Source organism: Mya arenaria, chromosome 8 (genome assembly GCF_026914265.1).
Source record: "Mya arenaria isolate MELC-2E11 chromosome 8, ASM2691426v1".
NCBI classification, from domain to species: Eukaryota; Metazoa; Mollusca; class Bivalvia; order Myida; family Myidae; genus Mya; species Mya arenaria.
This window is the reverse complement of record NC_069129.1, coordinates 15043720-15061212: the sequence shown is the minus strand read 5'-3', so window position 1 is coordinate 15061212 and position 17493 is coordinate 15043720. Positions and strand designations below refer to the sequence as shown.

The 17493-nt window shown below is 32.8% G+C and overlaps 1 protein-coding gene across 7 annotated transcripts in view; it reads right to left on the bottom strand.

Annotated features, from left to right (window-relative positions):
* Positions 1-17493, bottom strand: part of LOC128243673 (uncharacterized) — a 47253-nt gene that overhangs the window by 21272 nt on the left and 8488 nt on the right. Inside the window, exon 1 of one of the 7 annotated variants that reach the window (XM_052961564.1) lies at positions 15751-16574. The exons of 2 other annotated variants lie outside the window; for them this stretch is intronic. Coding sequence is in view for 1 of the 5 variants with exons in the window: in XM_052961562.1 (XP_052817522.1) it covers positions 10764-10820 (57 nt within the window). In the remaining 4 variants the exon portion in view is untranslated. Of the gene's footprint in view, positions 1-1800; positions 1896-2050; positions 2523-5860; positions 5973-10763; positions 11072-15750; positions 16575-17493 lie in introns of those variants that run through there. 4 more of the 7 variants (XM_052961562.1, XM_052961566.1, XM_052961565.1 and 1 more) reach the window with 4 other exon arrangements.

Genomic DNA, 17493 nt, shown 5'->3' with positions numbered 1-17493 from the left:
ATTGACGCAATTTCCTTCCAGATAGACAGTCGCTTAATTAAATGGTTAAAGGCAAATTTTCAACCGTCTTTCAAAACATTTTATGACTTTATTTACATTTTGAACAAGTTTGCTTATGCAAGTCAACTCGTGATGAATAATGACATCCACTTGTAAGTGGTAGCTGTAATCATGATTTAGCAACAACCAATTTAAAATATATTCACTGTTTGCACAATCCTCTCCTACCTCATAGATAAAAACTAGAATTTGTCTTTAATGCGTTCTCTGTCCCATTTTGTGAAGGTCTGGGGGCAATGTGCCACTGCATGATAGCAATTCTCACGACAAAAGAAAATTACAGTCTCCTGAAAATGCAAACACTTGACAACCGCAGCTCAGCGTGAGCAAAATGTTTAAAGTATACCCATTTAAACGCTTTTATTGATTATACCTAAGCCATTATTGATCAATATTGTCATAAATTGCATTTCAAATTTGATTTCACTAAAGAGGCTGCCATTAAATTCATACAATCCTGGGGTTTCCAATAAAAAGTTATTCAACAAAGAGATTAGGATCTGAGAAAACATAAATTAAGCAAAAAATATACTTCATTGCTTTTTAATGACTTTTTAAACTGTTCAAAATGTTTCTTTTGATGTGCAGAATGCGTGCACGTTATGGTGCAATTTATAAATAGTTAAAGCCGTTCAAAGTCTGCAAATAAAATTCAAGTTTCATTCAAACGTTTGCTTATGCTAAACGAATGGCAAAATAGTTTGACCTTAGCACAAATGGCTCCAATTTGCAACGTCTGTTATTTGATGTTATTTTATTCTGCAATAAAACCGATGGTTGAATTTCGTATATTTGGCAGCCAAAAATAAAAATAAAAATGCAAATAACAAGCGGACAAAGTTGTTTTAATTATTTTTCGCTGAAACAGAGGCAGTCACATATAATAATTTAATTAAGTATGCGAGTATTCTGCTTGTGTCTGAATTTAGTGTACGAATATTTAGCCTTTGAGCCTGAATTTGGTATACGAGTATTCAGCCTCTGAGTCTGAATTTAGTGTACGAATATTTAGCATCTGAGCCTGAATTTGGTATACGTGTACTCAGCCTTTGAGTCTGAATTTGGTTTACGAGTGTTCAGGTCTGAGTTTGAATTTGGTATACGAGTATTCAATCTCTGTCTGAATTTAGTAACCTCTGTCTGAATACAGTCTATACAAGTATTAAGTAGGTAAAACAAAACAAAGATGACAGAGATGCAACACAAGCACCAAGAACGAGTCCGACCGTGAGAAAAAAATAATGATTATAGCATGCCATGTTATATCTCAATAAGAGACATCGTCGAGTTAATCATTTCATTGTATATGTTATATAACAGGGAGAACAAGATAATTGAAGCTGAATAGTTAACAAAGGCTTAAACAGGATTTGAATGGAATGTTATTTGAGCATGTTATTTAAGCTGAATGAGTTGTTAGTTGGTAACAAAGAAAGTCCTTACTTAGCATGAATTCGTTTCAGAAATATGAGCATTCAAAACTGTAATAGCTGGATATTATATAATCAGCTAACTGACGCTTGTTTTGCTGGGTTTTTTTTGTAAGTGGTGTTGTTGCTGCCGTTGCTGATGTGTTGATGTTTTTTTCTCATATAATGAAACCATTGTGCTATGGAAAATTATTTACACTATTATTTTATGAAAACAAATCCTTTCCATAAAATAAGTTTGCTGATAAAATACATATCATTTTTCAAAAATTTAGATAAATAAATTAACATTAAGGTATGAAAAACCTACCTAGTAACTAATTTTAATACAGTCCTTTTTAACTCCAAATATAACAAAATTACACTGTACAGAAATGAAAAGAGAACATTTACGTACAAGTTTACATGCAACACTTGAACAGAATGGCTTAAATTCAGCCAGTTCTACATTAGATAATCAACTCCTATCACCTGAAGGTATCTCAATCGCATGTTCTATGGTCATTAGAGACGAGAAAATTAAGATAAAAGATAAAAAGCCAGATAAAATCATCACTTACCCATGCTAGACAAGACTTTGTAGTCAAAACCAGAATAATTTCCTAAATAAGTAATCCTTGAGTGAGAATCCAAACACTTGAAAGACTGATAACATTAGACAACAACTTAAGAGTCTACGTACTCGTATGATGTACAATGGGAACATTTAAAGTAGTCCTTTCTTTCACAGAATCAAAAGTATATTTGCCCTTTTTCAGACAAGTCATACACTAATAAGGTCTTTATAGAAATTGACACATTCGGGCATTGTTGGTTGTTTTGCTTTTCGGTTTAAAGTGCCCTAGGAATGCAAACAAATATAAATATTTATGTAAATACTATAACGTCCATTCACTGTAATTGTGGCCGTACTTGTCAAAGTGGTCAACTTGATGCACGCTTTATAATGCACACATAAACCACACGCGTCAAATATCCAATCTCCAATAAATGTGCATTTAAAAGCATTCCTGTGCAGACATATTCAGTTGCAGCAGTATTTCAAGTAGCAGTTGTTTACTGGAGGGTCACAACCCCATTTAAACATTAAAACTATCCCCGCGATGCCCTTTTAGCGGCGTAAATTTAAAAAGCCAAGCTCCCATGACAAGGAATGAACTTTCCAATTGCAAAAACACTACCTGAATGGTAAACGAGTAAATATCTAGCTGGATGGCCTCATCGGAAAAGAATGTCAAATATATTAAAGCGGCGAGCAGGTTTATATTAAGGCCAAACAATTGGTTTGGTTAGGGTTACCTCCATTTCAAAAACAGGTAAGGTAGGAAGGCTTTTAATTTATAAGCCTTTATATAAGGAGGTAATTGTCATCTTTTTGGAATGGAGTTAAAGTTATATTCTGAATAAAGCTTGAAAGGTTTTAAACTACATTTGAAAACACACACTTATTTTTTCACACTTATTTTTATTTTTTACTTTATTTTTAACCAACTGACTATTAAAACGGTAGGTTCGGCGCCTATTTCGTAGGTAAGGTCGGGTAACCCGAACCAAATGTATTTATTTTCAGGCCTAACCGTCTGTCCTGGTTTGATTTAACCACATTACCACCGCTAGAAGGTCGTCCGAAGACAAAGTTGATAAAGAAGTTAATAAAACTGATATTTATGTATATTCCCTTGTTCGTGGATAATCTTAAACCAATCGATATAACATTATTTCATCAAGCACATAATTTATAAAGACGACTGAATGGATTTCAGAAATAGCTTTCTTTTGAGTCTTAAAAGTTGACATTCTGCAATCTCTAACCATCAATACGGTTAATTTAAGATGAAACGTGACATTTCGTGCTAGATCATTTTGTATGTTTGAAAAAGGGGTCAAATTAACCGCTAGTTAGTGCAAACAACATATTTGCTTGAAAACAGTAGATTCTTATGTCAAGCGCATTAACGAAGGAAATGTTCCCTCAACTTTATAAATTATGCTCGCATTACAATTTGAAAAAAATAAATGTTTAAGAACCGTTTTAACTTGGTGAAATCAAAAAGAAGGATAATGCAATGTCAAATATTTTTTTTAGATAACATACGTGGTCAACAACATATTTTTTCCAAAGGGAACATAGTATTTCTTAAGTCATCCAATACATTTACTTCGGTAAATCGGCAGTCGGCCGTTATTGATTTATCAGGTAAAGCGGTAGATTTAAACTGTGGCTGGCTTAGTTAGTGCGTTGTTAACACAATATTTTGTAGATCGCTTAAAGATTGTCAGTATGTAATCATTTATTTTTATAAGTACATAACAATCTTCAACCATTAAAACATGAGCAAATACCCCGATATTTAATTACAATATGTCTATCAAGTTATTCCAATATGTTAAAATCCTATCGTAAGAGGTAATAAATCGAAACTTTACGTGTAATTACACTTTGAAAAAAAGTAAGATAAACTGTTTATGGGTGCAATAAGTCACTAGGGTGTTATCAATATGGCCATAAAACACAGTTGCGAAGACTTTAAATAAATCACCATAAAAAGATACAGTTTTTGTTGCAATAAATTCAGTACAGTGTAACCTTATATCGAATGCCTTCAAAGGGCATTTTTCAATCGGAACAGTCCTCGGCCAGTATCATACAGAATTGACTATCTCGAAGCTTGCCGGAGATGGCCGAGTTGTTTAAACTGACCAGCGCATTTTTAGGAATATATGTTTCATTATCATTTTCTTTTACTGAAAACAACATTAATAAAAGTCTGATCTATCAAGGCCTTCAAACAGTTTTAAATGTGTGAAATGTCGATATTGAAATTGTTTCGTCCAAAATTCCACGCCTCAGTGAAGAACATATTTTCATGACAACTTAACTTCGAAGGGAAGTAACTGTACCAAAATATAGTACTATGTAAGCAGACATATTTTATTTTTCAAGTGCCAGGCAGCCAGACTATCATTTACTTGCTTAAGATAAGAATATATGAATTCTAAATAATTGATATTTACCATGAACAGTAGAGCATAATGTATATAATGTATATTCACAGAAACATCTTTTTTGTTTTCTATTAGAGACCAATAGCTAATTTAATTCAAAACAATTCATTTTTTATAAAAAAAAATATTTTCTGATAAAATCTGTAGCCCATGCAATCGACGAGTTTGAAATCGACAAAAAGTATAATTATCCAAAAGAATATCGATTATGCTATCAATTTGCCTGTTTGGAATCTACCGCGAACATACCTGATTATTCCTGCAATTAAGTATCCAAAGAAAACAGAAAATCCATCGATTTACGATTTACATTTTTTGTCAAGAAAAGCTCGGATTCTGATGACGGTGTAGTCGGTCTTACGTCGATCACGTGATCGTCAAAACCAACGTTATATACATTGTACCTCATTTGTACATGTTTAAAAAAGGCAGCATTATTTAAAGTGACTCTCTTATTCAAAATCAATAAAACACATGTATAACAAACATACATTTTGGGTAATAAACCTTTAACCACTTACTATAATGCATTTATGGAAAATATTAACTACTGATAACAAGATTGTAACCGTGTATTTAATAGCTAAAATGCAAAACTATTAAATGACTGGTGAGTGCTAAATATAAATTTCTGTGATCTACTATCGTCTCATAAGGTAGAAATACCGAGTTTTCTGTACCTTTCTTTCAAATTAAACTCTGTATCCTTCATAAGAATCATTGTTTTTGACGTTTATTCATTCTTTTTGGTATATTTGAACAATTGTATTAATTGTCACAATGGGGTAAATCTTATTTAGGAGTAAGAGTGTATCTTTAAATCACTTGTATAAAGTGCATGGCTTATAAGATTTAAAAGATAACGTGGAATTATTGACAAATTGAGCCAGTAAATACCGCTAAGTCAAATAAGCAGAAATTTTATTAAACAAAAATGGGACTATAAATCATATGGTTTATTAATTTTGACTCGCTTAAGTAATAGCCCTGAGAAGTCGGACTCAAAATTGACTTTTGTTTCCTGTCAACATTCTGTCATAACTTAAATATTCAGATCTAATCAAACGGGACCTGTGGATTGAAGTTTTGACATTACTTTTATATGAATGCTAATATGATATGATTAACTGACTTCAGACATGATAGACCATTTCATGATTGAAAATTGACATAAACTGTTTTCAATGTTCACGTCGTTTGTAATTCGATGAATCAGCTGATCTATTGACTGAAGCATTGAACCGCGTAAACCATTTGCATTTTTGAATAAAATTAATTTCAATAAAGTATAATTGTAAGTCATGCTATAACATTATTTTGAGCATTTAAATATTATGGTAAAATAACAAAAACACACGACTTACGCTAATATTTTCCAGATATATCTAAATCCAATTTGTTCAACTGAGGTGTCTGTATTTACGTTAAACTCGATTTTTTCTTCAGATAATCTTTCTTATCCAGGAAGATTTTCACTAATGTAAACATTTCATTGAAACCCCAGGTATTAATAGTCACCGAATAAGTCGTTTGTACATGTAATCGTTACCGTATCAAAATGCGAAAACGATATCATATATATGGACCAACATTTTCAACGATTTAAAAACAGGTAACATTATCTAATATCGGGTGAAGAGTCATAACCGATCAGACATAGAATTTCAAGAAAAAGGCACAAATACCGCTTAAATACTGCTTATTGTGTGTTTTGTGTCTCTCTATCTTCGCAGACAATCAGAGAATATGATAGCTATCTCTTATCTTAAATAACACGTAAATATGCAGTCAGCATTTATCTGTTTACTTAATGTAGGTAATTGTAGATAATTGACATTTGTCATCTTGTCAGAAGATAAAAGGAAATTAATTAGAAATTTAAATGGTTTATTATCATGGAAATTAGAAATTTAAAGGTTTATTATCATGAGTGATGATAATTAATAAAAAAGATAACAAATGATGTAAAAGGCACTTGAAACACAGTTGATGTTCAATCCTTTAAAAGATTTAAAGAAATGTATGTAGTGTTTTGCATGAAATTTATACGTTCATTTAAAGGTACCCGCTCAGGATTCTGGTAAAATGCACTTTTTGGGGGGTATGACGAAGTAAAGTGTGACCCTTCAGCAATTGATGATATTTGCTCAAATATCGTTTAAAAGAACACAATTTTCATTAGCGTTAAAAACGCGATTGATCGCTTAATTACGGCTTTGTTGGTACGTGATTGTTTGACATTATCACGTAATGTTATCAATGTATTGTTAAGAGCTTAAAATATCCAACCCACCAAAATCAAAACACTTTTTTAATACAATAGCAGTATTTTTGCTGCAATTTCGACATCATAGAGTTCAATTATGATAAAACGAGTGTTTTCAGATGCGTTATTTATATTGGTCCAAAAAATGAGTGAGTACCTTTAATCTTTATTTAATATACACTATTATGATTATGATGGAAGTGTTATAATCGTATGCTAAGACACTCTCGTTGGCACGATGTTGTGCGAGAGTGTGATCTTGTTTTGCGTGTGTGGGGGGGGGGGGGGACTGGAGTGCCCGGAGAAATCCCACCTGTCCAGCTTGGTGACCTCCGAGCAAAACTTTCTAACGCCCAGGCCGGGAATCGATCCTTGGACGCTTTGGTGAGAAGCGAGTGCGCTAACCGGACAGAAAACATATATTACAAATTCAGGGCTAAATTAGCGTGTTCTTTGATGATACACAAACAAAAAATCGTCGGGTTTTGTCTGAAGTTTTATCCCACGCAAAAACATCCTTGTAATTAAAACACCTACAAAAGGAGACCTAAGTCTCAGTCACATTGCCTACTTCCCGTCCGAGCCCAAAACAATTTGGTTACATAACAAACCCATGAGAAATTAGATATCCGAATTGCCCATCTAAATTCTTTACCCACAAATTTATGAAAAACCCTTTGAATTCTTATCTGCAATAATGTTTTTCTCAACAATGGCCATTTTGTTCACCTAATTGTCGTAAATCACGTCACAGGTTTTTTTAAAAAAAGATTAAAAGCCAGACATATTGCTCCAATGGCGCAATTTATTACATTTCATATTTATTTCCTATAAGAATGTCTAAAGTGTTGTAACACGAACAGTCGATATTTTAACGCTAAAATATTCTTGAAGTATCAACTATGAGAATAAAAATAATGTAAAATACCATAGTATAATAAGGATTACCTGTCCTTGTGGATTTAAATAATGCAGCTTTAAAGCTGCACTCTCACATATTGACCATTTATACAACTTTTTTTATTGTTTGTCTTGGAAAGAGTAAATTTTTGCGTAATAATATTATTGACAAAAAATCGGATCGTAGATTTTCATATTTTCGTTTAAAAATTAATGTTTTATGCCTTAAACCCTCAGTAACGGTTTAAGAAAAATGCATAAAACATCAATTTTTAAAATCTGTGGTCTGACTTTTTGTAAGCAGTCTTATATCACTGGTTTCCAAGGATTTTCGCAAAATTTGGCTCTTTCCAAGACAAAAAAATAAATAAAAAAAGTTGTAAAAATGGTCAATCTGTGAGAGTGCAGCTTTAAGATGAAAAACAAGCAGTTAATCTATACGTTATTTACAGTACTTAGAAAATTGTCAACATGTTAGTATCAAATAAAAAAATAACGTCCAGGGATCGTTTGCATGGAGCTGAATAACTTAACCACAGGTTATCTCTTGGTTAATATGCATAGGCATGTCAATTAAATGTCACCATTGTCGCGAATGTCATGGATATTGAGAATGTCGCGAATGTTGTAAAATGTCGTGAAAATCATTAACGACATTTACGACATTCATAACATTGACGATAAATGCGGAGAATGTCATGGACATTGCGAATGTCGCGATTTTTTCTAATGAAGAGAATGTTGTGGATGTTGTGAATTATAACTTGTGTTATGTCGATTTGGGAGTTAGAACGCGATATGTCGCAATAACAATATTGGCGTATCTAGTTAATAACTGAACTTGTCGACATTAAGTATTGCGACATGACGAGTTAAAACTTGTTAACATAATCACATTATCTGTATATACGATAACCTTCCATAGTGACATCAGTTTACTGACTAAAACTTCTTTTGAATGGGCAAATAAACATTGTATTCTCCAAAATTGAAGGCCTATATAAGGCAGGTTTAATATACGCCTTAGGTGATCCTAAGCAGATTTTGATAAGTATAGGCATACAAGCAAGGTTTTGAGATTGCAAATGAAGGTAATGCACGGTTTTTAAAAATCTAAACTATAAATATAAACTAAAAAGGCCATTTAACCATCTTGATTACAAAGAAGCTAATAAACATATAAAGATAATAGACTGAATTGACTTAACTGTTTACAACACCCATTTAGATTCAACTGCAAAATGAATGCAAATTAGCCTCAATTTCGTATAAAATCTCACTCAATCAAATTAAAACCGATTAACTCCGGTAGCAAGGGTTGACAATACATAGACAAGATATGATTAAAGGGCTCAACTTCCTTAGTGTAGGAACTATTTTGTCCAAACTGTGTTAGATATAAAGTAGAAAAAAGAATTTTGAAACATGTAAAGCAAACATTGCGGTAAATTTCTCTGATAAGAGTCAACATCAATTGAAGGAAATGTTTCCACAGGGGGGTAAAATGACATAAATATATCATTCTGATTAAGGGTCGTTTAAGTTTAAACTATGTACATAACTGCTGCCTGAAGTATCTATAAACATTAAGAGTCTATAAACAAATGCAAAAAATAATAATCGAAACCGTTTTGTAAGCTCTCAGAACGTTGCATTTAATAAACATCTGTTTATTGATTTTTGAAAGGCCTTTGACAACATAGATCGTGTCATAAAACTTTGGCTTTCCGATGAGTTCAAACATTTTTTCACATGCCGAGAGCGTTCCGGAACAGTTTTGTGAACTTAAAAAATTGTATTTATTGATTTTTGTTAAGGCCTTTGAATAAATAGACCGCGTATTTAAACTTTTGCGTTCCAGTGAGTATAAACATCTTTCCACATGCCACGAGCTTTCCGAAACACTGTCATTTGATAGCTCTACATGAATGTTTAATGCTCATATCATAATTAATTCATTATGCTCACGTGAACTGACTTTGAAAGTACTTAGGCAACCAACACCATGCAATTATCAACACTTTGCCCAAAGCAATTCGCGTGAGGATAATTGTTTGTCTGGGTAATATGATTAATCACACCTTAGGTTTTGTTTTATTTTGAATCTCCTAGCAAGGACCAAATGCGTAAAAATGTAAAACGCTAGGCTTAGATTCAAGATTCAAACATATTTATTAAGTAACGTAAATAGAAATGTGCGTTTAATCAAAGAAAACTAAAATAAGTTTTATATATTATATAATTGAATAATCTCTGAATTAAGAACTGAACTTAATTCTTTTGTACTCAAATTTCCATTTTAGTTTGTTATACACACAATACAGTGCTGATGTTGTTTTGTTTTAAATGCATGAATGTAACTCACTTTTTAACAGTGTTGTCTATAATGTTATTTAATGGAGCCTTGTGAAGAAACCGATTATTGTTTTGTTTTTTCCTTTCACATGTTTTTGAATCGACTTATTTCAAAACATTGGTTATATTATCGAACAAAACGGACACATTTTGAAAAAAGTGGAACTATTTTAGCTGGCAGTAGTATTAATACAAGTGTAAACTTTGGCGTCAATTGGCGTCAATATCATCTCTCATAATGCATCAATCGTATGTAGTAGATCCTCGTGTACAAAGAACGTGAACAAATCATATATAGAATATAATTGTTTGTTTCAGTAAGATTTCAGTGTAAGATTGCAAAATATTTCACAGAGTGAGCTTCGAAAGTTATTTCACGAGTGACGTAGCCATGAGGCAAATATTTTCTTTTGGTGTCCACGAGGAAAAATAAATTGCATCTTACACTGAAAGAAACATTTTTTTCTTTTAATCATATGACTAAACCTGGTAATGCATTTTCTAACATTTTATTTAAAAAACGTGCTAATTTGTCTGCGCACGTAACGTAACTTTGGAAATGACGTTGATGTTTGATTTGGATAGCAGAACTAGCTAAACATTTCATTCAGTGAAAAATCTCAATGTGCTGTTTTCACTGTTTGAAACAATGAAATATCATTTTCATTTCACTGACATTTCTTTATAAACCACCTTTAAGCATTAATAAATATATATTTATAGATACGACAATGAAATAGCATTACCTTGATGAACTTTTCTTTATTCTTGATTGAAATATCCATTTGACTTCTTACATCCATATCCTCTTATTCGAATCATAAAGAACATGTAGTTTAGTCTAATGTAATGATATAGTTTAGCCGATGTCAAACAGTTTGTAAAACATACAAGGACACATCACGTATGATACTTAATTTAAAATACACGTCTTTATCAATTTGAATGCCTGTCCATATTGTACACATTTTTAAAGTTAACATTAACATATTTTGAGTACAGTTGGATGATTTTTTTACGAAAAAGAAAACACTTAATCCGTCACAACTGAAGCTTAGATGGTTTATATAGACACGGACTATAATATATCATAACATAGACGTATTCATCATCTTTCAAGTATTTATGCATGGTATCTGCTTTTTGTAAAAAGCAGTTAAGTAACCACAAAGATTAATACACTCAGGAGATGGGAAATTGAAACCATGACACATTTGAGTACAGAGATACAGTTTCATGAGGCTTAGAGTTTTCTTTGGTCCGGAAAAGCCATTTAGTCCATACATTGCACCGTTTAGCATTGAAAATGGTTATGCATATCAGTGGCATATTATTCAATAACATTAGAGGATCGGGGGAGGGGAGGGGATGTACCCGGCGCGTCCCCACCCCTTAAATATTGCAAGTTTACTTTCTATTTCAATAAAAGAGAAAACAAGTAATAAAATCTGCCCCAAATGCACTATTTCGGAGTAGAAATTTTAAAAATCGGGGGAGTATCCTCAAAAACCCTGCCAACACTTTCAACCAATTAAATTTCGGTTCTGAGGGAGGGGCGCAAGTCAAATGGATACGACCCTAAGTTACACCCCCTCTAACGTCGAATCTTGGATATGCCCCTGGCAATGCTATTTATGCTATATAAAACTAAAACATATTAAAGTATGAAATTAATGTAAAGGGTTGTTTGGTTTATTGCAGTTGTTTCTAGAGTTAAAAAGACATGAATTTACTCCTTTTTAAAACTACATATTTCTATAAATTGATATATTGCAGTCAATTATAGCTTTTTCTTATTAATCTGAATTGAAAATCTTACTCTTTTCTGCAATTATGATATTGGTATTCCCCCCACTTTTCGGATTTCAAATTTTAACCAAAGTTATTGACGAGTGTCAGAGTGACTCAAGCACAAGTTAAGTCATCAATATAAATACCTGTGATCTTAAGCAAATATCTGTACTCAGTAGTTTTTTGTTAAGCTTTCACATTATGTAATTCTAGCTTACGTATATACCTATTTCGGTATAAATTGTTTTCTATACGAAAATTGGAAAACTTAAAGATGCACTTCAACTCCCAAATAAGATTTACCACACTTAATACAGTTGTTTCAATATACCATAGTAGACGATAGTATATCACAGTAAACATTTTAGCACTCACCAATCATTTAATATTTTTACGTTTTCAGCTTTTAAATACACGGTTACAATCTTGTTATCAGTAACGGATGTTTTCCATAAAAGCATTATTTAGTAAGTAGTTAAAGGTTTATCACTCAAAATGTATGTTTGTTATACATGTGTATATATTTATTGATTTTGAATAAGAGTGTCACTTTAATTAATAATACTTGGTTGTTTCAGAGGAGTCCACAAGAAATTGAAATTCACGAACAGCATTGAATATGTATGGTAGTAATGTTAACTTTAGATATTTGAAAACAAATCTCTTCACAAGCTTTTTTTGCCAAGTGCTTGTTGAACACTTAAAAGAAAACTTAAAAGAAATACAGTACGTAACCCTCTTATCTTAAGCAGTTTTAAGAATAATTAATGCACAGGTGTGTATATGAATACGACAGTCACATATAAATATATAGTGAATGATTTGATATACTTGAAACTTCGATTATATTTATATGTCAAATTTCCTTATTCTAACATTGCCACTTATATTTCATTTTTATTTATATTGCGAATACCTTTTGTACTTCCACGATCACATATAATACTATGATGAATGGCCTATAACGTCATTTTCATAAATAATTATATTCTGAATGGCTTATTTTGGCATTTTCACATATAATTTTATGCGCAAAGCCTTATATTGGCGTAGTGAAATATGTCTTTATGCTGAATGCCTTTCACTGTCATATCCACATAATTACAATTCTACTCTGAATAGCTTATATAGGTATATTCACATTTAGGTCTATGCGCAAAGCCTTATGTTGGCATATACACATACGAATTTATGCTGAACGCCTTTCACTGTCATATCCACATATAATTCTACTCTGAATAGCTTATATAGGTATATTCACATTTAGGTCTATGCTCAATGCCTTATGTTGGCATATACACATACGAATTTATGCTGAATGCCTTTCACTGTCATATCCACATATAATTCTACTCTGAATAGCTTATATAGGTATATTCACATTTAGGTCTATGCTCAATGCCTTATGTTGGCATATACACATACGAATTTATGCTGAACGCCTTTCACTGTCATATCCACATAATTACAATTCTACTCTGAATAGCTTATATAGGTATATTCACATTTAGATCTATGCTCAATGCCTTATGTTGGCATATACACATATGAATTTATGCTGAACGCCTTTCACTGTCATATCCACATATAATTCTATTCTGAATAGCTTATATAGGTATATACACATTTAGGTCTATGCTCAATGCCTTATGTTGGCATATACACATACGAATTTATGCTGAATGCCTTTCACTGTCATATCCACATAATTACAATTCTATTCTGAATAGCTTATATAGGTATATTCACATTTAGATCTATGCTCAATGCCTTATGTTGGCATATACACATACGAATTTATGCTGAATGCCTTTCACTGTCATATCCACATAATTACAATTCTACTCTGAATAGCTTATATAGGTATATTCACATTTAGGTCTATGCTCAATGCCTTATGTTGGCATATACACATACGAATTTATGCTGAATGCCTTTCACTGTCATATCCACATATAATTCTATGCTGAATAGCTTATATAGGTATATACACATTTAGGTCTATGCTCAATGCCTTATGTTGGCATATACACATACGAATTTATGCTGAACGCCTTTCACTGTCATATCCACATATAATTCTATGCTGAATTGCTTATATAGGTATATTCACATTTAGGTCTATGCTCAATGCCTTATGTTGGCATATACACATACGAATTTATGCTGAACGCCTTTCACTGTCATATCCACATATAATTCTATGCTGAATTGCTTATATAGGTATATTCACATTTAGGTCTATGCTCAATGCCTTATGTTGGCATATACACATACGAATTTATGCTGAACGCCTTTCACTGTCATATCCACATATAATTCTATGCTGAATTGCTTATATAGGTATATACACATTTAGGTCTATGCTCAATGCCTTATGTTGGCATATACACATATGAATTTATGCTGAATGCCTTTCACTGTCATATCCACACAATTACAATTCTACTCTGAATAGCTTATATAGGTATATTCACATTTAGGTCTATGCTCAATGCCTTATGTTGGCAAATACACATACGAATTTATGCTGAACGCCTTTCACTGTCATATCCACATATAATGCTATGCTGAATAGCTTATATAGGTATATACACATTTAGGTCTATGCACAATGCCTTCTGTTGGCATATACACATATGAATTTATGCTGAATGCCTTTCACTGTCAAATCCACATAAAATTCTGTGCTGAATTGCTTGTATTGGCATATACAAATACAAATATATGTTAAATGCCTTATATAGATCATAGCCACATATAATTCTATGCTGAATGCCATATACAGTCATGGTAACATATAATTATAGTATGAATGCCTAATATTGCCAAACTCACATATAATGTTTGCTGGATGCCTAATGCTGGCAAAGGCACATATAGTTTAATGCTGAATGATTTTCAATGTCGAATTCACATCTACTCATATCGTGAATGCTTAGTGCTATCGTTGTAAGAAAACTGTTTGATTCAATTATGAAAACATATAAAAAATATAATAACTCAAAGTGGATCTCTATGGCCAATATTTATTGAAAAAATGTGACAGAAAATGATATTTTTGCCGAAAAGCTTTAGTAACGATATTGAAAGTCAAATAATTTAAGGCTTGCATTTACACAATTCCGTTCAAGCGAGTGTTATTTTCACAGTAGTTTGATGGGAATTAACTCCTCCTTTGGTGTCCTATGTCGTGTATTGTTTTAGTGACATTTAACCTAATACATTTTTTCAAATTTATCAAAAGGGTCACAAGGGGTCGAGATTTTCTGACATAGTTAAACTGCAGAAATTCATAGTCATGCTGTGCAAGATCGTTGGTATACGAGTGACCCCTTTGAAAAATCTGATGAAAAACATAAATATTTTAGGTTAAATGTCACTAAACCTTTGACAGGTCATATGACACCAAAGCATAAGTTCATTTCCTTCAAACTACTGTGGTGTTTTCCAGTTGCTGTTTGTGTTAGGTCATAACATTAATGCACCAGTCATATGTAACCACGCCCCTCCAAGGCCCGGGGGTATACCGGAGAGACCCGGGGAAATGGGCCGTGATTGTACATTCGATGTGGCCCCGCAGTGCCGGGTGAATGCAGGGTTTGTGTCTTCGCACGTAAAAAACAGCGGGGAATGGGCCTTACCTATGGTCCCTGGGGTGCGGGGGATCGGGGGGGGGGGGTGTTGTTACAATTGACTGGTGCATAAATTAAAAAAAAATCATTTAAAAAAATCGTTGCTAACATAAAACCTGTGAACGACTCCCTTTAACAGACATCAGGGCCAATGAGGGTTAACATGGTCTCCAATGCATCATAAACTTTGATTAATACGACAGGAAGGCTCGTCCATGATCAATATCATGTTTTGTTATTCTGTTTACACTTAACATGTAACATGTGTTACGTTTTAAATACTCAAAGCATAAATGTACTAGCTCACCTTTATGGTTGATGAAGTCAATCGGATCCCTTATACACTGGCCAGTGTCTGTTTCGTAGTTTCGTTTTCAACTTTTGTTTTCAAGTCAGTTTCATTTTGTTTGCAATAATAGCTATATTCGTTAAAGGGTTTGCCAGACATCTTGCAATCAGCTCGTTCATCTCACTTGGCAGATCGTTTGGTACGGTATATCATTTAGAAACATACAGCCGTATTACCGTTCACCCGAGCGTTCAGAAAGTCATCCTGGTTAAAGTAATTTTCTATTCACGGTCTTCTCTTATTCCATTATGCACGATAAGTTTTTTTCCCTGTATTTAGTTGTCAAGTTTTCTATCCTCTGTTATTATTTCTATTGTTGCAATATAATGTATGTATCTCATGTGTTCACAAAGCTGAAATATCTTTAACATGCACTTTGTTAGATATTTTCGGTGTTTCTTTTCAGATGGTATTAACTCCTTTTATGATGCATTTCCTCCACAAATAGAATTTTGAGTCCACACTATTGATCCAACCACATCCTAACAGCATTAACCATCAATATGTAATCGCTATTAGACTGTGAAGTGAATTCATAATAAAACCATCGTTACGTATAAAATGATCTGCCGTTTAAAGTTGTTTAAACTCATGTGTTTTTCTTCTTTTGGGGAACATGTTCACCTGATAAGGTTACTACAGCTCGTGAAACCGCAAAATGTGTCCTTAATTTGTTTGCATTTGTAAGCAGTTTTATACCAATGTGTACAGTTCTACCTTGGTAGTGGTTATCAACCTTAAATCTGTGATTTGACTTTCTTGTTGAAATATCGAGTATTAGAGCTAAACACTTCCAGTCTTGTTTTAATTGTTTGCACAAAGAAATATAATACGTTCCTCAATAACTAGCTGTACTTCAAGACTATTAAGGCACTGGTCATTAAAACTCCGACAAGTGTGTCCTGTTTTGCGGAGTTGAAGTATAAGTATATTTATATTAGTGTATATTTAAACGTTATACAGAAAACAGAAAGTGAACATTTTAATAATCCTCAATCCACATTAGCCTACACATACACACAGTGACTTATGCGAACTGCTACATTTCAATATACATTATATTTTTTAATGCTCACACAGAAAATGTCAAAGATGTTCTTAACGATTTTAGAATAACATTCTCGTATTAACCTCCGTATTGTACAATGTTAATTAGCGTCATTTTTGCACAATCCAGAAAATCGAACCACACACAATGAGTACTGCACTTCTTTGTGTGTGAGCTGCTTTCAGCCCTAATAAATCAAAGCTTATGTGCAAAATTCATCCTTGATTTGAATTACCGATCTAAATCATAACTAGACGTCTCAAATTCTTTTGAACTCCCTGACAACGCTTAAGATATCAATATAAGGTTCGCAAGTATTATCCTTTTGAAACAAAGAAACTTAAAAAGGATTGCATGCTACACTATAATCATTGATCAAAGCAGTAACGTACTGATAACCACTTAAATATTCAAGGCAAAAACAAATTGCTGTCAAAGGCTTAAAGTAACTCGCTCATGTTTTTGGACCAAAATTAGTTTTTCCGGTAATGCATCTAAAACACTTGGTGTTACCATTATTTTACTCTATGATATCGAAATTGCAGAAAAAACTACAGTTTTCGCATAAAAAATATTATGGTTTTAGTGGGGTTCGAACCCACGCCGGTTTAGTCAAGAAAAAAAAGAAAACAGCCTGCTTATCCACACGACCA